Source organism: Struthio camelus, chromosome 7 (assembly GCF_040807025.1).
Source record: "Struthio camelus isolate bStrCam1 chromosome 7, bStrCam1.hap1, whole genome shotgun sequence".
NCBI classification, from domain to species: Eukaryota; Metazoa; Chordata; class Aves; order Struthioniformes; family Struthionidae; genus Struthio; species Struthio camelus.
In genome coordinates this window covers 10,905,652-10,922,500 of record NC_090948.1, presented here as the reverse complement: position 1 = coordinate 10,922,500, position 16,849 = coordinate 10,905,652, and the positions used below count along the sequence as shown (strand labels likewise).

The window sequence follows — 16,849 nt, the reverse complement described above, 5'->3', positions numbered from 1 at the left end:
GTAGGAACTTGCCGTGCTGTTTTATTTTGGAAAGGCGTGAAATTTATGGGGGAGGGTTGTTTTGTGTTTTTCTCCCCCCTCGAGCTTAAACTAGCAGAGCGGTTTTCCCCTATCAAAAAAAGAAAAATTTTTTTTTTCTAATGAGCAGAGGGGATGCATATATATTTTTTTAACTTTTTAGAAAATGCCAAGACATGCGTTTTCCCTCTCTTCCCATAAATATCAAACTTCATTTTAGCATCTGTGGTTCCTGGATCTAGGAATGTGTGATGTGAACTGCAGCTCTGTTTGGTCTCTCCTTCCCCTGTGTGATTGCAATTTCATGGTAAGGAGCGAGTTGCGTCCTTGGCGAGAGGGGGCTGCTCCGCGCTGGGTGCGCTGGCGCTGCGCCGCGCGGCGCCCGGCTGCCCCCGCTGCCGCCTGCGCGCTGCCTTCAGCCGCTGCCTTTCCCCCCGCTCCGGGCTGCCTGCCCCGAACGGTTTGGGGAAAGCCGGAGTCGCAGCGCAGACCTAAGTGAGCCCAAATTGATCGCAAGTCCGGGCAGGAGCGATTTGGAGGAAACTTGGCGGATTCAGGAGCTGCTGCAGGGGGGTGGGGGAATAGGAGGTCCTGGGAAGTGTTGGCTCGTCGGGTCGCTTCCATTTTCCTCGTATCTTTCGGGAGAGCCAGCACACGGATTCCTAGTTTAAAGTTGCCCATCCCATTTACTGCACTGTATAAGTTATTGTTGCTAAAAGATTGGGAACTGTCCATCAGCAGCCAAAGAAGTCGCAGTTTACTTAGGAAATTGCACGTGTGACAAAGGCGGCCGCTGGAGTGTGGTGGCTGCTGTGAATAGAGGGAGGGAAGGCAATTAGTTGCCGTGTTGTTGGGGCTTTTTACTTGTCAAACTGGAGCCTCGTTGCTTTTGTTATTGCCATGTAAAGGGAAATCGCAGGGTTTTGTTTTGGTATTAAGGGCCTTAAAGATTGCTGGCTGACGCTTTGCACGCGAAGGCCAGATAAGTACAGGAAGAGGGGGAAACGCTGCTGGGTGAGGGCAGAAAATGCTTCGAGGTTTCCCCTGCTTGCTTTTGCTTCCCCTAAAAAATGTTTCCCAGATCCGGGGTGCCAGCCTCGCGTTTTGTTTCGGTTCGGGTTTTGTTTAGCCCACAGCCTCTGCAGATTAAACTACCGCTTAAAAACACTCCTCACAAAAGCGAACCTGGAGCCATTCAAGGTCTCACTGCGTGAAACGGAGTTTTAGGGTTTTTTCTTCTATTAATTGCGTACTGTTGGCTCGTTCTCCGGGCCGGGGCCGGGGCCGGGGCCGGAGGGGGGGTGAGCTCGCCTGCGCCAGTCACCCAGATGCGTGTGGGGAAAACCAGTGCCTGCAAGCGGTCTCCTTCAGCGCCCCTGTGCAGCGGCGCAGAGCCCGCCCGGTGATCGCTTTGCGGGGGTGCGGGACCGTCAGGATTAACAAACTCGTTTGGGCAAGTGAGGAGGGGAAGGACGTGGCGGTGGCTTTGTAATGATTCCCTCTTTTACTGCTCTTGCCCGTGTTGCTACTTTGCAACTTTAGGGGAACAGATAAATAAAAGATGAGAAACCGGCTGTTGCTGAGCTCCGATCCTGCGGTCGCCCGCGGGGCCAGCCGGCTTTGGGCAGCGGGTGTCTCGCAGCGCCGTGGCCCCTAAGCGAGGCGCAGGGGGAAAGACCCCCCCCCCCGCCACCCCCGCGGCCGCTTCGCCGGTGCCCTCGGGGCGCCCCGGTCCCCCCTCACCCGGGAGCAGTTTGCGAAAATGCAATAGCCGGGGCACTGTAACGTGAGCGCTCTCAGCGCTCCTCTTGCCTTTGCCTTTTCCAGTGGGCTCGGTGGAAATATTAAATACTAGTAAGGGAAAACGGGGCGGGTGGGGGGGGGAACCAGAGCGAATGGTAAAGGTCTGCCAAATGTCACCCCTGTGTCACAGTGACAAGAAAATACACTTTTCTTACAGCTCTCCCCCTAAGAAATTTGTTTTGAGGGATTTGACAATCTTGCAGATAAAGTGACTGCTTGCTACACTTAACTGATCATGCTCCCTCACGGCCGGCCGCTGTTTCCTCGCCGCGCTCAGTAGCACCTGTGCAACCTGGCTTGTAGTAGCGTTGTCACTGATTTCCAAGGTAACTGCTTTCTAGCCGTTCTGAGCAGACATACCTGCGTAGGGGGGGAAAAGTCTTCTCCCCGCTCCCTGAAAGGATGGTAAAGTGATACACTAGAGAAGAGAGGAGGCTTCTCTAAATTTTGATAACTGCAGCAGACAATTTAGAAAAAAGACACTTCTCATAGCCAACATGACAGTGGATTTTGAGCATTCAGAAAACACCAGGCCAAAAAACTGGAGACATCTTGATCTTTTAAGACAGCTTTTCCAGTACTTTAAGTGAAGGGGGGGGGAAGTGGGGAAGGAAAAAGAGAGAGAGAAAAGCTGCAAGGAAAATAATACAAAGCCAGCGCAATTGGCATCTAGACAGTAAAGAAAAAAGTTTTTTGAGGTTAAGAGAAGGAAAGACAAAGCTGTTATGTACCCGAGGGATGCAATTTTAGTGGGAATGGAAGATTTGAGTGGTAAAGGAGGAGCGCTTGCCTCTGGGTTCTCTCTCTTCCAGCAGTTCGGCTGCTGGCATCTCAATTTGAATTGCTGGGTGAGTAGCACTTTCTGTGTGTGCGCTTTCCGTCTTGACCATTGAACTTCTTATGTGACTTCTCCCTCTCCCTCTCCCTCTCTTCGCTCTCCTTCTTTCCTAGTGTGTGCAATCAAAACAGGAAAAAAAAAATTAAGCGGGCGTCTCTCATCTCTAGCTGTGACCTTTGTTAGCGACGTTACTGTTATTTATTTATTTTATGATAATCGTCTTTTATATTAGGGCGAAGCGCGACTTTTCGATGACGCTTTAATTTTATCATAGTCGCAAGAAGCTGCGAAGCAAGGTTTTGTCTACACGGAGCGGTGCAATACAGCAGAGTCGTTGCACTCCTCCTCTTTTTCCTCCCTCCGCCTGATCTTTGGTTGTGGTTTTTGGAGAGGGGTGAAGAAATTCTCGTGTGCTTCCAGGGTGGGATGAGGGAGTGCTCGTGGTGGGGGGAGACTGCAGAGCCTCCTGCAGCAGGTTTCAGGTTCTGGTTTACAGATGCTGAACAACGGTTAACAGCAAGGGAGAAGCGTGTGCGTGTGCATTATCTGTATATTATATACGCAATAATACATTCTCACAGTGAACGTGACATCACTCTGTCTTTCTTTTCTTTTTCTCCTTTGGGGGGAGAGGGGGGCCACTTCAAAGCTTTCTTCACTTCAGTGCGTTCTTTCCTTAACTCTGAACCCACGAAGGTGAAAATGTTATTTTAGGAGAAAAAGTTGGTTTGCAGCAGGGCACCATAGGTTGCAATTAAGGGATTTTGGAAATGATGCGGTTCAACTCTTATCATAAAAAGTGAGATTTTTTTAACTTTTTTGGGGGGAAATTAGTGAAAATAGTGGGTACTAATTTTTAATTAGGTGCTTTTGGTCCTGTGTTTGGTTCTTTCTCGGTTGAATTTTCTGAATTCTTCAGAAAGCTCAGACCTAATGTGAAAGATTAAAATTTTAGGGACACTACATAAAAATGCTTTCATTCAGTGATAAAGGAATCTGAAAAATAATACTGAACTATGATAAATATGAGATAGTGTATGTCTTGATACAGTGTTTCTGTGCTCCTCATCAGAAGTCCAGGAGACTTTTTCTCTCATATTAATACATATTAGAGAAAGGAAACTGACCTGTCAACCAATTCTGTACGTTCCCTGTAATTATACAGAAAAATGGAAATGTATTTGAGAATTTTAGACAGTATCTCATTTTCACAGAAGGTTTGGGGGCTTTTTCTTTTTTTTGCTTTCCTTTTTTTGTTTTTTTAGCCTCTGCCAAGCTTGCTTATGTAGTCATTAGATCGAGACGGAGGAATTGTATGACTTAAGTATCTGTGATACCTTTGCCTGTCTGCTTAGTTGATTTATATGCCGTTTCTTATATAAAACATGGAGGTGATAAAATTCTGTAGAGATTTATAATAGTATTAGTCAATATCTAAAATGACAGTTACTTAGATCTTTCTTCTTTCACTGCATGTTGTTGCATACGCAGGTTTTACATGACTAGTGGTGAAATCTTTTAAGCGTTTTACCTTTAGAGGAATTCTTTTAGTGGAGGTTTAGGGCAAAAGGCATGATAGCTCTGTATAAATGTGTGTGGTTTTTTTTCTTCTAAAATATTTGTAGGACATTTAAATTTTGATGTACGTTCAATGTCATGTTTTGGGGAAAGCTCATATTGAATTAATTTAAAAATGATTGATTTGGACTTATTTAATTCTGTCACTCAATTGTTTTGTGGCGATGTGTAACATTTGAGCACATACATAATGACTGAAATTGAAAACATTTTTTAAAGGCTTGTTATTTGATAAACTATTTAATATACATTTGATACACGTATTGCATATTGATATTAAGCACAATCCACTATATTCCGTGAATACTGCATTTTTAGAAGCTGTACTGAAAACTTGGCATCCTATTTTAAAGCATGATATGCATATTCGTTTTTTAATAGTTCTGAAGGAGCTGAATTACTGAAGTAGCTAAAAACAGTGGATATGGTCATACATGCTATTTTTTGTTCATGTTCTGTTTTTCAGCAGCTTTACATTCAAGTTTTTATTGTAGGGAACAGTCAACAGATAGCCTAACAAAATCAGTGCAGCTATTTCTCCTACAGTGCATGCCCTTCTAGTGCTGAAATACGATTCATATGCAAGAAGTAAAGCTCTTTATAATGTGGCATTTTACAGAATTCTAGACAGTAAGTAAAATTACGGTAATAGATATTCATGCAAAGCACATTAAAATAAGGTCTATCAGGGCGATTATACAATCACTTTTTTGCTTCTGTTCATTTCTGCCTTCTTCCCATCTTTTCTGAATTTTAGTGCATGCATTATTGCGCTGTATCCTTCCCTTTCCATCCACTTTGCGATAAGGATCATTTCCTGAAGACCTGTTTCGGTTTCATCAGTCTGTCTACACGGTATTTTTGTATACAGGATGCTTTTTATGGCTACTACTTTGGAGAACAGTATTTTTTTGTTACAGTCCAAAATATGCCACCTTTTCACTTTTACCTTGTTTTACACAAAATGAAGGCTTGCCCCGGAGATAATACCTATCTAGTCACATACCTAAGGTATGTGAAAAAAGCACAGAATACTTGTCAGGTTGGGGAAGAAACGCTACCCCTCCTTTTCATAATAGAGTAAATAGCTCCATGCATCTCAGTGCCTGAAACATAAAGCATCTGAGCACCTTGCCTTTCCTTCTCTTACAGGGAAATTCACCTGTTGATGAAATTTTGAGATACAGTGGAAGACGTGGCTGGGTATGTGCAGGCCACAACTTACGGGTGCATCGGCTGGGGTGACTCCTGTGTCCAAACGTGGCACAGATCAGCCAGAACAAATGCAGCAGAGTGCTTTCTCTTAATCAGTAAAGCATTATGAAAATGAGTGAGGCAAAACCGAACTGGCATGAGCATAATTAAAAGCAATTTTGAAGGATCTCAAAACATACAGCTGTGCCTAAACAGGTGCTTATTCAGGTCCGACCTGACATTATAGTAACACCACACAGGCTAAGTGTGTAGCACCTAACATGTATTTTAAAAAGTTTCATTTTTTTACTTCTCTTAAAAACAAACAAAAGCAAAGTACTGTAATAGTAAGATTACAGTCCACAACAGCTTTGAAAATGGAGTGTGAGCATACTTAATAATAATGTTTCACTCCTAACATTTTTAATTCTCCTGCATGAGAACTAAAAGGCAGTAATTAGCTAAACCCCAGTTCCCTTCCTTCTATGCTAGAGGATTTGGCATATGCTAATTGTCACCAGATCATTTCACCTAATTGCCTTTTGGCAAAATTAAGTGGAAATTTCCTGAGCATCTTAAACACTCTCTTCCCCACCCCCTTCCCTCTGTGCCTTCTCTCAGGCGAAGGGTGCAGAAAAAGTCAAACACGGTGGCTTCACGCTTCGGTATTCAGAGGGAACTTAAAAATAATAGTTGAAAAGAAAACGATTATTTCCTTAAATGGCATTGCAAGCCGGGAGGCTGGTTTTGTTGGTCTGCGCGACTGCTTGTAGAGCTCGTTTTTGGAAAGCGGGCAGTTGCTGCTGGAGCAGGTAGGCTCTCGCCTGCAGGAGCAGCTCGGCGCCCGCGAAGCGGCCGCTGCAGGGGCGGCAGGGGGAGGAAGCAGTCAGGAGTAGGCAGAAACGCTGCTTTTATTTCGTTTTATTTTTTAAGGGAAGGGCCGTGGGGGGTTGGTTTTTTTTGTCGAGCTCCGTCTAGGGGGGGTATTGTCCCCGCACATGGTTGTCAGCGCTCCTGTCATCATTTGTGTGAAAGAAGAAAATGAGCCTTTTTTAGCAGGGGGAGTTGTGATTATCAATGGAGGCCTTGTCTTCTGGTACAATAGGCAGTTAGCTTAGGGCAGGACCTTGGGCAGAAATCAGCTGCATTAAACTGTGAAAGGGCTCAGGCCACTGTATCCGCTATAATGGAGCAAGCGGAAGTAGATTTCGGGGGAAAAATGCTTAGTCAGGTGTGAAAACACCCTTGAAAAAATAAACTGCAAGTCTACTCGCTCAATGGAGCAGGGTAAAATTAAGTCTTTAATCTTACAGGAAATGCTCCATCACTGGCATTGACTTTTTATGCTGGGGAAGGGGATGAGGCCTGAGTTGCAGAGAGCTGGCAGGTTTGGTGGCTTTTAGCTTTTCAGTTAATCTGAATGTTTGAAGTTAAGCCTGTTGGTTTGCCCTTTTCTTGTTCAAGTTTTGTGGTAAAGCCGGAGCTGTGGCTGACGCGTGTGATCCCGCAGCGGCCCTTCGTGACAGGTGCTCTGCTCTGTGGCGCTGGTGACCCTGCCTGGACGCGGGAGGATAAAGTATGGCAATATTTTGGGATTTGCCTGTTCTTGCAACTCAGTTTTCTGGATTTTTGCAAGAGAAGGGGGAGAGCGCATTGCTAGGTAGAAGAACCAAGAAGAGATCAGCCTTCAGGCAGAAAAAAATCCCCTCTTCCTAGCGCCTTTGGCGCTGCAGAGCAGCTCGGGAACATCTGTTAACGTTTCACTGGCCACAGTCAGCATAACTGTAATAGCACCATCTGGAAAAAGCATGGAGACAAGTTATACACCTATTTTTAATGTAAACTGGTACTGAATGGTACCCTTTGCTTAGCCCGGGGAGCAACTCCAGGAGGGCCTGCTAATTCAAGACCACTGTAGACCTTCTGCATCCACCCTGGAGGAGGGGAAAAGGCTGACAAACCCTCCTCTGTGCTGCTTTTGTTTTATTGTATTAGGCTCATAAAGGCACTTTCAGGCCCCATCTTTCTTCTGCAGAAAGGGAAAGTAATAGGGGAATAGTGAAGAGGAGGACATGGCAAAAAAGACAGGCGGAGCTCTAGCTCCATTTGTTTTCACTGTGCGTTGATTAATAGGTTTTAAGGTGAATGGCAAGCTTTCATTCCTCTTAGGCCGCCCGTAGGGGCGGCCGGGCGGGAGGCTCCGGGGGTCTGGGATACAAGTGCCTAATCAATCTTCGCTTGCCACGTTGCGCACTGCGCGCGGCTCGGGGCTGGGGGTCCGCGGTGGCCACCGGCCGGCCCCGGCCGGCGAGCAGACCTCGAGGCTTTAAGTGCACTTGAAAGGTCGCCCGGGTCAAGAAAGGGGGTCTCTCCCTGGACTGCAGCAGCCGGAGCTCTGCCTCGGGACGTGAACATTTTAAGTTTCCTCCCTGCAGAAGGCTCCCTTCTCTTCCCTCTGCCCCGTCGCTAGCTGTTGAGCCCCGGGCCGCAGAGCCAGGCTGAGCGATGGCGAGCCCGAGGTCTCGCCGCCGCTGCCGAGGCGGTTGGGCCTGCGGAGCGCCGTGTCGGACGCCGAGGAATCTGGCTGCTAACAAACTGCACTGGCAGGATGGTTTTGTCTCTTTCTCAGCTTCGGTGTTTTTTGCATACCTGCTTTTACTAATGCTACGTTAACGCGGCAAGGCCAGGTTCACTGGTTTCTATGGCATATTTTTCTCTGACTTTGAGTTAATACCATGTTTTCATTACCAAACATCAAACTATGAATTTGCAAACAGCAATTGCAGTACCAAACTCTTCCTATGTAAAGGCTGGTTTCTCTTTGTGCGTTCTACAATATGCCATTTCATTTTATGCAAGTCTTAGGTTGCTTTCAGAGACTTAGGAACGATTGATTTATACAGCATGTATTAACTTCTTCAGTAAATGGGGCGCATTCATCAGTGGGGAGTATTAAATTGGGCTGTAAATGCATAGAAGCATCTTTTATCCTGTTAATGAAATGTCCTTACCATGCAACAAAGACTAATACACAGTGATTTATACACACAATCCCCTGCAGTTTTAATCCAAAATTCAGATTTTTTTTTTGTTTTTATTTTTTCCTTAAGGTACTTACCAGAACGTAAGCTATATGTATCTCAGTATCCCTCTCAAATGTCTTATCGGTCCAAAATTTGGGGGGAGGGTTCATTCCAAAGTTCCATTATTTAGAGTCGTCTGTGTTTAAACACTCCCAGAAGCATTTCAAAATCATATATAGAGATTTAGTAGTTGGGTCCCTACGGGGACAATTTCCTCTGGTTTGCTTCAGGCAGGGGTTATCAACAAAAGCAAACTTCTGTTGTTTTTTTTGCAATTCTTTATGGTGCCCTCTAACCCAGCATGTGGGACCCTAGCTTTCAGTGGAGAGGGGTGATTTATCAGCAGATGACTTGGTACTTTGTAGGTGCTGTGATTCTCTACAGAAATCTCTGCTTGTTCTCTTCCTATTATTACATGCACTGATGCTAATCTGTGTATACCCAGTACAGCTCCACTTTCCATTTATGACATAGCCATAAATGGTGTTCTTAAAAGTTGCCAGAGAAATTCCTGCATCTCGGGAAGGCCTCTAGCTTAAAACTGCCCTCGATGCAGTGCTAGCAAGTGTATGTTGGAAAAGGGCCTTTTGCAGAGGGAAGGCTAAGGTCATCTAATAGGTGTCTCCTATTGATGGCTTCTGCAGTTTACCTTTCCCTGCCAGTGGATGGGGTTAGGACCACACTCGTTACTCAGGCAGAACTCCCATTGACTTCAAAGATAGATGCATATGCAGCATTAATCCTGCTCTTTTCCAGCTAGCCCTTTCTGTTTCCCTTTTCCAGGGAAGCTTAGTTAACTTCAGGAATGCTGCTGTTAAAGACCAGCTTATTTAGCATATTATGCCTAAGTAGCTCGACTCCCAAATTGTGTGTGCTATTCCAAGCTAGATCCCCTTTTCTCAGTGTGTAATAAAGACTAAAAAGTAGAATAGAAACCTAGCCGGAGGATAGTCATACAGATGCAGAGGCGGCAATGGTTTGGACTCGTCTGATTTGGAGAGAGTATTCTTAAGCGTGTAAATGGTAGTTTTCCCCTTTTCCCCCAATACATTTCCCTCCTCCTCCACCCCTGCCGCAGTATGATCGGGGGGAGGGGGGGGGGAAATAATCCTACTGGTAAATGAGTCTGTTTTACTTCAGGGTGGTCACTCAAAAATTACTTACCTGGAGAAAAGTTTGCAGACTAAGGTTCAGACTCTTGGTTGTTGATTTCTGTTTGTCTTTTTCTTTTTTTCTTTTCCCTGAAAGGTGTTAAGTAAAATACATAATAAGTTATCACTCGTGCCGTTTTACCGAGGTATTGCGGGGGGTCTTGGTGTATCAAAGCAGTAGGAGGTGGTTTCCCACAGTTTACATATGACCCCCTGTGGTGTATCTGTCTTTGGCAATACAGACACCTAAGTCCAGCTTTCCTCTCAAGTGTTGTTTCTTGTTTGTTGGCTTCAGTCTGACCCTCTAATGTTATTCCATCACTTTTTTTTTTTTAAAACCGTTTCTGGTTTCTATGAAAATAAGCTCTCCTTGGAAGACGGACATTAACACTGTTAGCCTGACGGGATCTGGATGAGAGTTTTCTGGCAATAATGTGAAAACAACTGGGAGAGCAGAGAGCTGTAGCAGCTACCAGCCACGCTGTGTGTCACTTAATAGCAGGAGTTCACCAAATTCTTAGCCAGCAAAAATCCCACTTACTGGGAACTATTTTTTTGGGGAACCGGCGTTTCAACCAGTCATTTGGCATATAATGTTGCGTGGTGCTGAATAGCCAGCCTAGTAGTTTGGATGGTGTATAATATGATTTGTTACATGATACCTTTGCAAAACTTTTCGGTACTTTTGAACTGCTCAGGTGGTTGACTTGGAAGAAAACAGATTTTTGGTCTGAACATTGCTGTTGGCTTTTTGGATTAAGGGACTAAAACCTCATAGCTCCTCTGATGTAAAACCATGATGGTTCTTTGTGACCAAGGCTTGTCCTTGGTTGTATAACTCACCGAAGATATGACCTACGGCCCAGCCAACACAACGTGCTGCTGTACCTCATAGCGTTGGCTGTCTCAGCCACGCTCTGTTGGTGGCTGTTTGACAGGGGGCTCTCCTGTGCCACGTGCTTGTTATTAGGCATGGGTCCTTCTGTATAGCGATTTAAAAAAAAAAAAGTAAAAGTTGTGGGAAGCATAAGCACTACTATTTCTCTTTTTGCTTTGATGCGCGCTTTTTTTGCAGATTGTCAAATGGGTGGGTCAAATAGACATTTTCGTGCAAGCAAATAGGCCATGCTGCAAGAGTAATGAGTGGCAGGGGCTGGTCTTAGGGAACTTCCCCTCGGTGGGGAGAGGACCGTAAGGACCGAAGCTAGGTTATGTCTTGACCAAAGAATGGTGAAGGGACGTTTTTTGTTTGAGGGAAGGCTGACGTTTCTTTACTTTCTCTTAGTCTGTTCTCCCTCTTCTTCCCCCAATATAGGAACTCATTCTCAAAGAGTAACTGAAGTATTTTTGTAATGCTTTTAAGAGAAGCTCAGAGTGTTCAAACCAAGATCAGATAATAACGTGTTTAAATCTGCACCGTGAAGGTGTGCGTGTTTGAGGGTGAGGGTGGTTTGACCTCTGGCAGTTGTAGCCGTCTCCAGGAGCAAGGACTAGCAGGAAAGCACTGACGGACCCTGAACTGCAGTGGCGCTATCGGGTGCCGCTGTGGTATCACTACTTTATTTTAATGTGATTCCTTTTACTTGATGTTAATGCAAGTTGTTCCTTACTTAAAGTAATAAAAGGAAATGAAGACACATTCTGAAATGAAACCTGACTCTAATCCATTCATCATCTAATACCAGCCTCTTTATCTTTGCTGGTACCTAATCTGGTTAAATGTCCCTGTTGTAGGATTTTAGTGAAAATCCTCTATGGGGAATAGGGTTTTTTGCAATTGGATTACTCACAGTAAATGGTCCAGCAGTTCGCTTGTTTCAGCTTAATTTTTTCTTTGTGATCTTGTAAGGGTAAGTTACAGTTCAGCCTGCCTTTTCCTTTCATTCATTCATTCGTTCTTTTTTTATTGTTGTTAAGAAAAAGATTTTTTCCCCCAGAGCTAGGAATGTGACAAGTGAAATCTCATGATATCTGCGTGATTATTCTTCCCACAAGAGTTTTAATTTCACTGACTTTATCTGTGTTTTTGACATTATTTTTACAGCTGAATATTGTAGTAGCCTAATTCATTAGTATCCAGTTTCCATTTATTAGCGCTCTCCGATGAATTGATAATTAACCAGCTCTCCTAAAATATATATATATAAAATATGCAGGTGATCGCTTGTCAGCTTAATGCTTGCTGATGAAGGGAATACTCTAGCACTACAAAGGCTTTTTATCTGGAGTATTCGCAGTGAACAGTAAAACGCAGAGCTGAAAGTGGGGACAGGAAGGGGAAAGGAAAAGACCTACAGGTCAGTGAGCACTTGGGTCTCTTGCTAATTAAATGGGGGACTCTATCAGCCTCTCATGGAGAAGTTTGCCCGCATCTGAGAGGAGAAGCACAAGAGTCTAAAACGAAAATTTTAAAATTGCTGCTGCTCCCTACAGGAGCACAAGAGGTCAAAAAGATTAAAGCAAGTCGTGCGCAGGGAAAGTGCGTGAATCGGTTTTAAGCGGGGTGGAGGGGGAACTGCAGGGGCAATGCCAAGAAGGGGTCTGGAAACGCGTAAGGATCTTGTTGAAATGCGGGTATGCTGTTTGCTGTTTGTTGTACCTCATGCTGCAGGGGGGAGTCTGCAGCTCTCCTAACACCATCAACCTTTTTTCTTTTGACAGTCTAACAAAGTGCCAGTTGTGCAGCACCCGCACCATGTACACCCTCTTACGCCGCTTATCACATACAGCAATGAGCACTTCACACCAGGAAACCCTCCTCCACACTTACCAGCCGACGTAGATCCAAAAACAGGTAGGTGGGAAATAATTTTGTGTTTTGAGGGTGGGTGGATGGATCTTTTCATTTTGCATATTATGGGGAAGGTTTTCCCATACCAGAGCACCAAAGAGGGCATGTACAAGGTAAAGCATATGCAAGAACCTGGACAAAATAGCTTCTCTTTAAGCCAATTAGGCTTCAGAAGGAAACCTACTGAGTGAATTTTCGTAAAGCTTCAATGTAGTGACACCAGAATTGCATGTGTGGGGTCGTTTGCAGGTATATTTCTTTGCGAGCATGATACTGTATCTAGCAGTTGGATCTATTAACTGCTTGGTTTGCATGCGCGGCCCAGAGAGTTAAACATGTACGTTCTGTGATCTGCGCTTAAAAAATTGCAGCTGGAATTTTAAAGGTGGTGGGTCATGACCGGTTTCAAAATGAAGCTCTTTTAATTCCCAAATCCCATTGTTTCTGTGTCAGGAGTTCAGCCATTTTTATCCTATAGTGTTGAATTTTCATCCACCCTAACTACTTAACTCCAGCTATATACTTGCAACTCTTTTCCCCAATGTAAGTCTACCCAACTCTCCGTTCAGCCTGAAGGGCAGTCTTCTTGAATATAGAGCAATGTGTAAAATCCTGACTAGATTTATTGGTGTTACAGAATAGAATTTACATGTTATTCTAACTTTTTAAGAGGCCCTGTTTAACCTGAGGGCCCAGAGAAGTCAAACAGTGTCAATCTTCCTTCTTCAGGCTGCACTGAGTTCTTAGTGACAGTGTTTTTGTTTTTGTTAGCCCAAATCCCAACTAGTTAATTAGAAAGTACATCTGAAACTGAATTCGTGTCAAGAGTTTGTCAAAAGAATAGCTCTGTGTTGTCCCTAACGTATGCAGATAATTTATCTAAGCTCCAGCCCTTGAATGAGGCAGTACATTAGCTGTTTTTCGCTCCATATGCTTCGATTGGGGCCCCTTTTAATTGTACTTAATGCTAACTTCACATGGCTTAAAAGGAATCCATCCAGCCATCCCTGGGTATTGCAAGTGAATAGCATAGTCAACCCCTCATTTAAATAATGGTAGTACAGGGAATAGCTTTTAAATGGTTATCGTAAAACATATGATTAACGTCTGTAGACTGTTTACTTTTCTTCTGTGAACATTCTTTCAAGTGTGCAAATAGCTCACTGTATGGTTAAAGCCCAGTTAATCTGTTTGGTTTTTGTAATGGAGAAAAAGCAATGTCTGCATGAAAATGTCACACAAGGAGATTTAATTTAGAGATTGAAAGCTTCCTGAGTGACTTAAAAAAAATAATTTTTAGCTATGAATACAGTGCCCCTTCCTTTTAATGCTCTCTGTTTTAATTTTGTTATTATGTTATTGTGCTCTGGCTTGTTACTTGAAAGACCCAGTCCTGTAACCCTTACTCAGCTGAGTAATTCCGACTTGCTTTAGAGGCAAGGAACGCAAGATTTGGGCCTGATATCTGGAGTTTAATTCTACTCTCTGAATAGGAGCTACACCGTTTCAGGGAAGGCAGATGGGCTCTCTCCTCCCGCCACGCACCTTCAGCCTCAACCCCCCCGGCGTTACCCGCCATTTCCAGGACACACTCTCTGCTCCTTGGTTTCAGGAAAGGATACAGATAGAAAACCAAATAATAACTTTTCGTGCATCCCAAAAGTGGAAATCGTTTACACCTATAATGACTTGGTAGCTCATTTTGGAGGTTCCTGTGGAATAACGCCATGCTATTGAGCGCACAGTCAAAGTATAGTTAGGGCCTGTGTTCTTCGGTGACTTTGAGAACAAAATAACCGTGAGCTTGATACAGAGACCATCTTTCTGTTGGGCATTTAAGACAGCACCTAGTACAGTGTCACACCAAACCTGTAGCTGAGACTACTAAATTCTTAACCTAAATGATAAAATAATTATTTCTGGTTGAAGAGATGACTGAGAAGAGAGTCACATCAGTGTTTCTGGTTAAATCTCATTTAACCAGATACCGACAGGCTCCTTTTTAAACTAAAGCTGAGAAACATCCTTTGGAAACTCAAAGCAAAGTCATGAGCGTTGTGTTAAAAAAGAATAGTTAGCAATATAGAAACATATATGATTTTTACTTATATTTCTGTATTTCCATGACTCAGTACTAAAACCACTTTGTTTTCCTCTTCTCTAGGAATTCCAAGGCCTCCACATCCTCCAGATATATCTCCTTATTATCCGTTATCACCAGGCACTGTCGGACAAATCCCCCATCCGCTAGGATGGTTAGTACCACAGTAAGGAGTTCCATTTTTTTATTTTCCATTTTGTTTTTGATGCGTAAAATTTATGTTAAAAGCTTGTGTGTATGTGTGCGCATGCGTGTGTATTGAGATAAGTCTGTTTGCCAACTGCCACTTTATTGAGTGGTTATCAATTTACCCACCTCATAAAGATTAATTAAAACTTCTACCAGGTCATGTGGTCTTAAACAAACATGGGCAGCTGGGCACAGCTTTGCATGTTGTCTCAACTAGCTGTTGGCTTGTGAAACATGAATTTTTAAACCCTTCAGCAGAAATGTCTTTTCTTATGAATGCCCTTACCCTGAACCATGTTTTTTTGTTTTTTTAATATGCCCTTGAATTTAGTTTTCTGGGCACTCCTGGTGGTTTTAATGGACGTGCTTTTTAATTTTTCTTAACAGGACCATCCTCACTGTCAGTGCACAATTTTAAATTTCATTGGCTTTCCCTGTCAAAGCCCTGTTCATTTTTCTTGAGAGACAACAGAGCTTTATGTTGACTAGCGAAAAGCATTCTTGGTCAAAGTGTGGTTGGACAGCTGTTATCTGAGGAATGGAGTTTTCTTGCAGACAAGAAAAAAGTTAGGGAAAGTAGGGAGGTTTTGTTTGTTTTTTTGCTTGCAAAGCCTTGTTGGGAATGAGGTTCCCTCCAATAACTGAGTCAATATTTTCTTTTTTTTCTCCGTGATGTCATCTCTGCAATGGGTTTATAATGAATTTCCACACTGCTTAGGCCTTTTGTTCAGCATATTTTATTTAAATACTTATAAAATGCATTTGTGTTGCTGAATACAATGGTTCTCTGCATTATAAATCAACATTATTATCATATTTTTCTCACGTAACAGGCATTTAGGCCTCATCAATACTGGGGAGATTGTGTTTCTTTAGGAGTGAATTGCCATGAGCTAGAAGGATTTTGTTCCTGCTCGAGGTTATTTGGCCAGCTGTGCTAAAATACCTCTCTGCTGGTTTGCCCTCCTTAACGAAATGGGATTGACACCACGAAGGAATGGGGGTAGGAGCCAGTGGGTGCCCATGCACACACAGACCTAGAGCAGAGAGTCAGATTGGCGTAAGAGGCTTTCGGGGCCCCTTTCGGTCACAGCGGCCCTGGGTCCTAGCAAGGCGTCTCGGTGCAGGTGCAGGAGCCCGGGACCTGGGACCGCTGCCTCAGCAGCCTGCCTTTGGTCACCCTGCCCGCCGCCCTGCGTTGCGGGGTGATCGCGCACCTTGCTCAGAGCTAGGGGCTTTCTCAGGCGGGTGGGCGTTTGTCAGCTAGCTTTCTGCACACACTAAATTTCTCCAGAGCAGGGCCACACAAGCAGAACGAAAACCAGAACGTTGTTCTCTGAAATCATGAATTCCTCCTCGTTTATGGTGGATTTACTTTCTATGTAGGAAACCCTGAACGTTGGTAGGATGCGCGTCAGCTTATTTTTTCCTTCCTTTTTGCTTGCAGGGCCTAGCTGCAGTACAGCCAACTTACGTTCTTCTGTTGAAACTGCTTAGCTCAGTTTTGCATGGTAAATGCCTCAGTATTTAAAACAAATATACTGAGGTAATGCCAGAAGTCAGTAGCATTAAACAAGTGAGGATGTAGGGAAGAAATGCCTTGTTGTCCCTGACCTGCTTCTCACTGTATATCTGGGTCTCAGAGCCTTACGTGCCTTAAAATGACCTGGGTTTGTCCTCCCTGAGCCTTGTTCTGTGTCTGCCAAACCCAAACCGATGTTGCCACATTTGGCCAGTTTCATGACCCAAGTGATAACGGGCGCTTTCGTCGTCACTATGAGTTATCATGAGCCAACACCAGTGCCTTATTTACTTACCCACAACTCTTACAGCTTCTTTGTTGTGGGATGATACCTTCATACTCTCTTTTGCTCTGAAAGAGTGGCATGGCCAACCTCGCAGAAGTTACCATAGGTTTTTATTTGCCCTCTCATTGCCACTCATGTTTCACAATGGACTTCTCAACCTATCTGTCCTCAGTTGGCCTGGATGTCTCTAGCATGGTACCCCTCCAAAGAAAGGATCTTACCCATTCAAATGATATATTTGAAGGACAGATAAAAAGAACTAGCCAGCACAGACAAACCTCAATCAGAAAAAGTT

General features: G+C 44.0%; 1 protein-coding gene across 23 annotated transcripts in view; it reads left to right on the top strand.

Annotated features, from left to right (window-relative positions):
* Positions 1-16,849, top strand: part of TCF7L2 (transcription factor 7 like 2) — a 184,054-nt gene that overhangs the window by 143,406 nt on the left and 23,799 nt on the right. For 17 of the 23 annotated variants that reach the window (XM_068951710.1, XM_068951690.1, XM_068951709.1 and 14 more), the window contains 2 exons: positions 12,327-12,459; positions 14,621-14,723. In XM_068951710.1, the coding sequence (XP_068807811.1) occupies positions 12,327-12,459; positions 14,621-14,723 (236 nt within the window). The remainder of the gene's footprint in view (positions 1-12,326; positions 12,460-14,620; positions 14,724-16,849) is intronic. The other 6 variants (XM_068951711.1, XM_068951708.1, XM_068951700.1 and 3 more) reach the window with 1 other exon arrangement.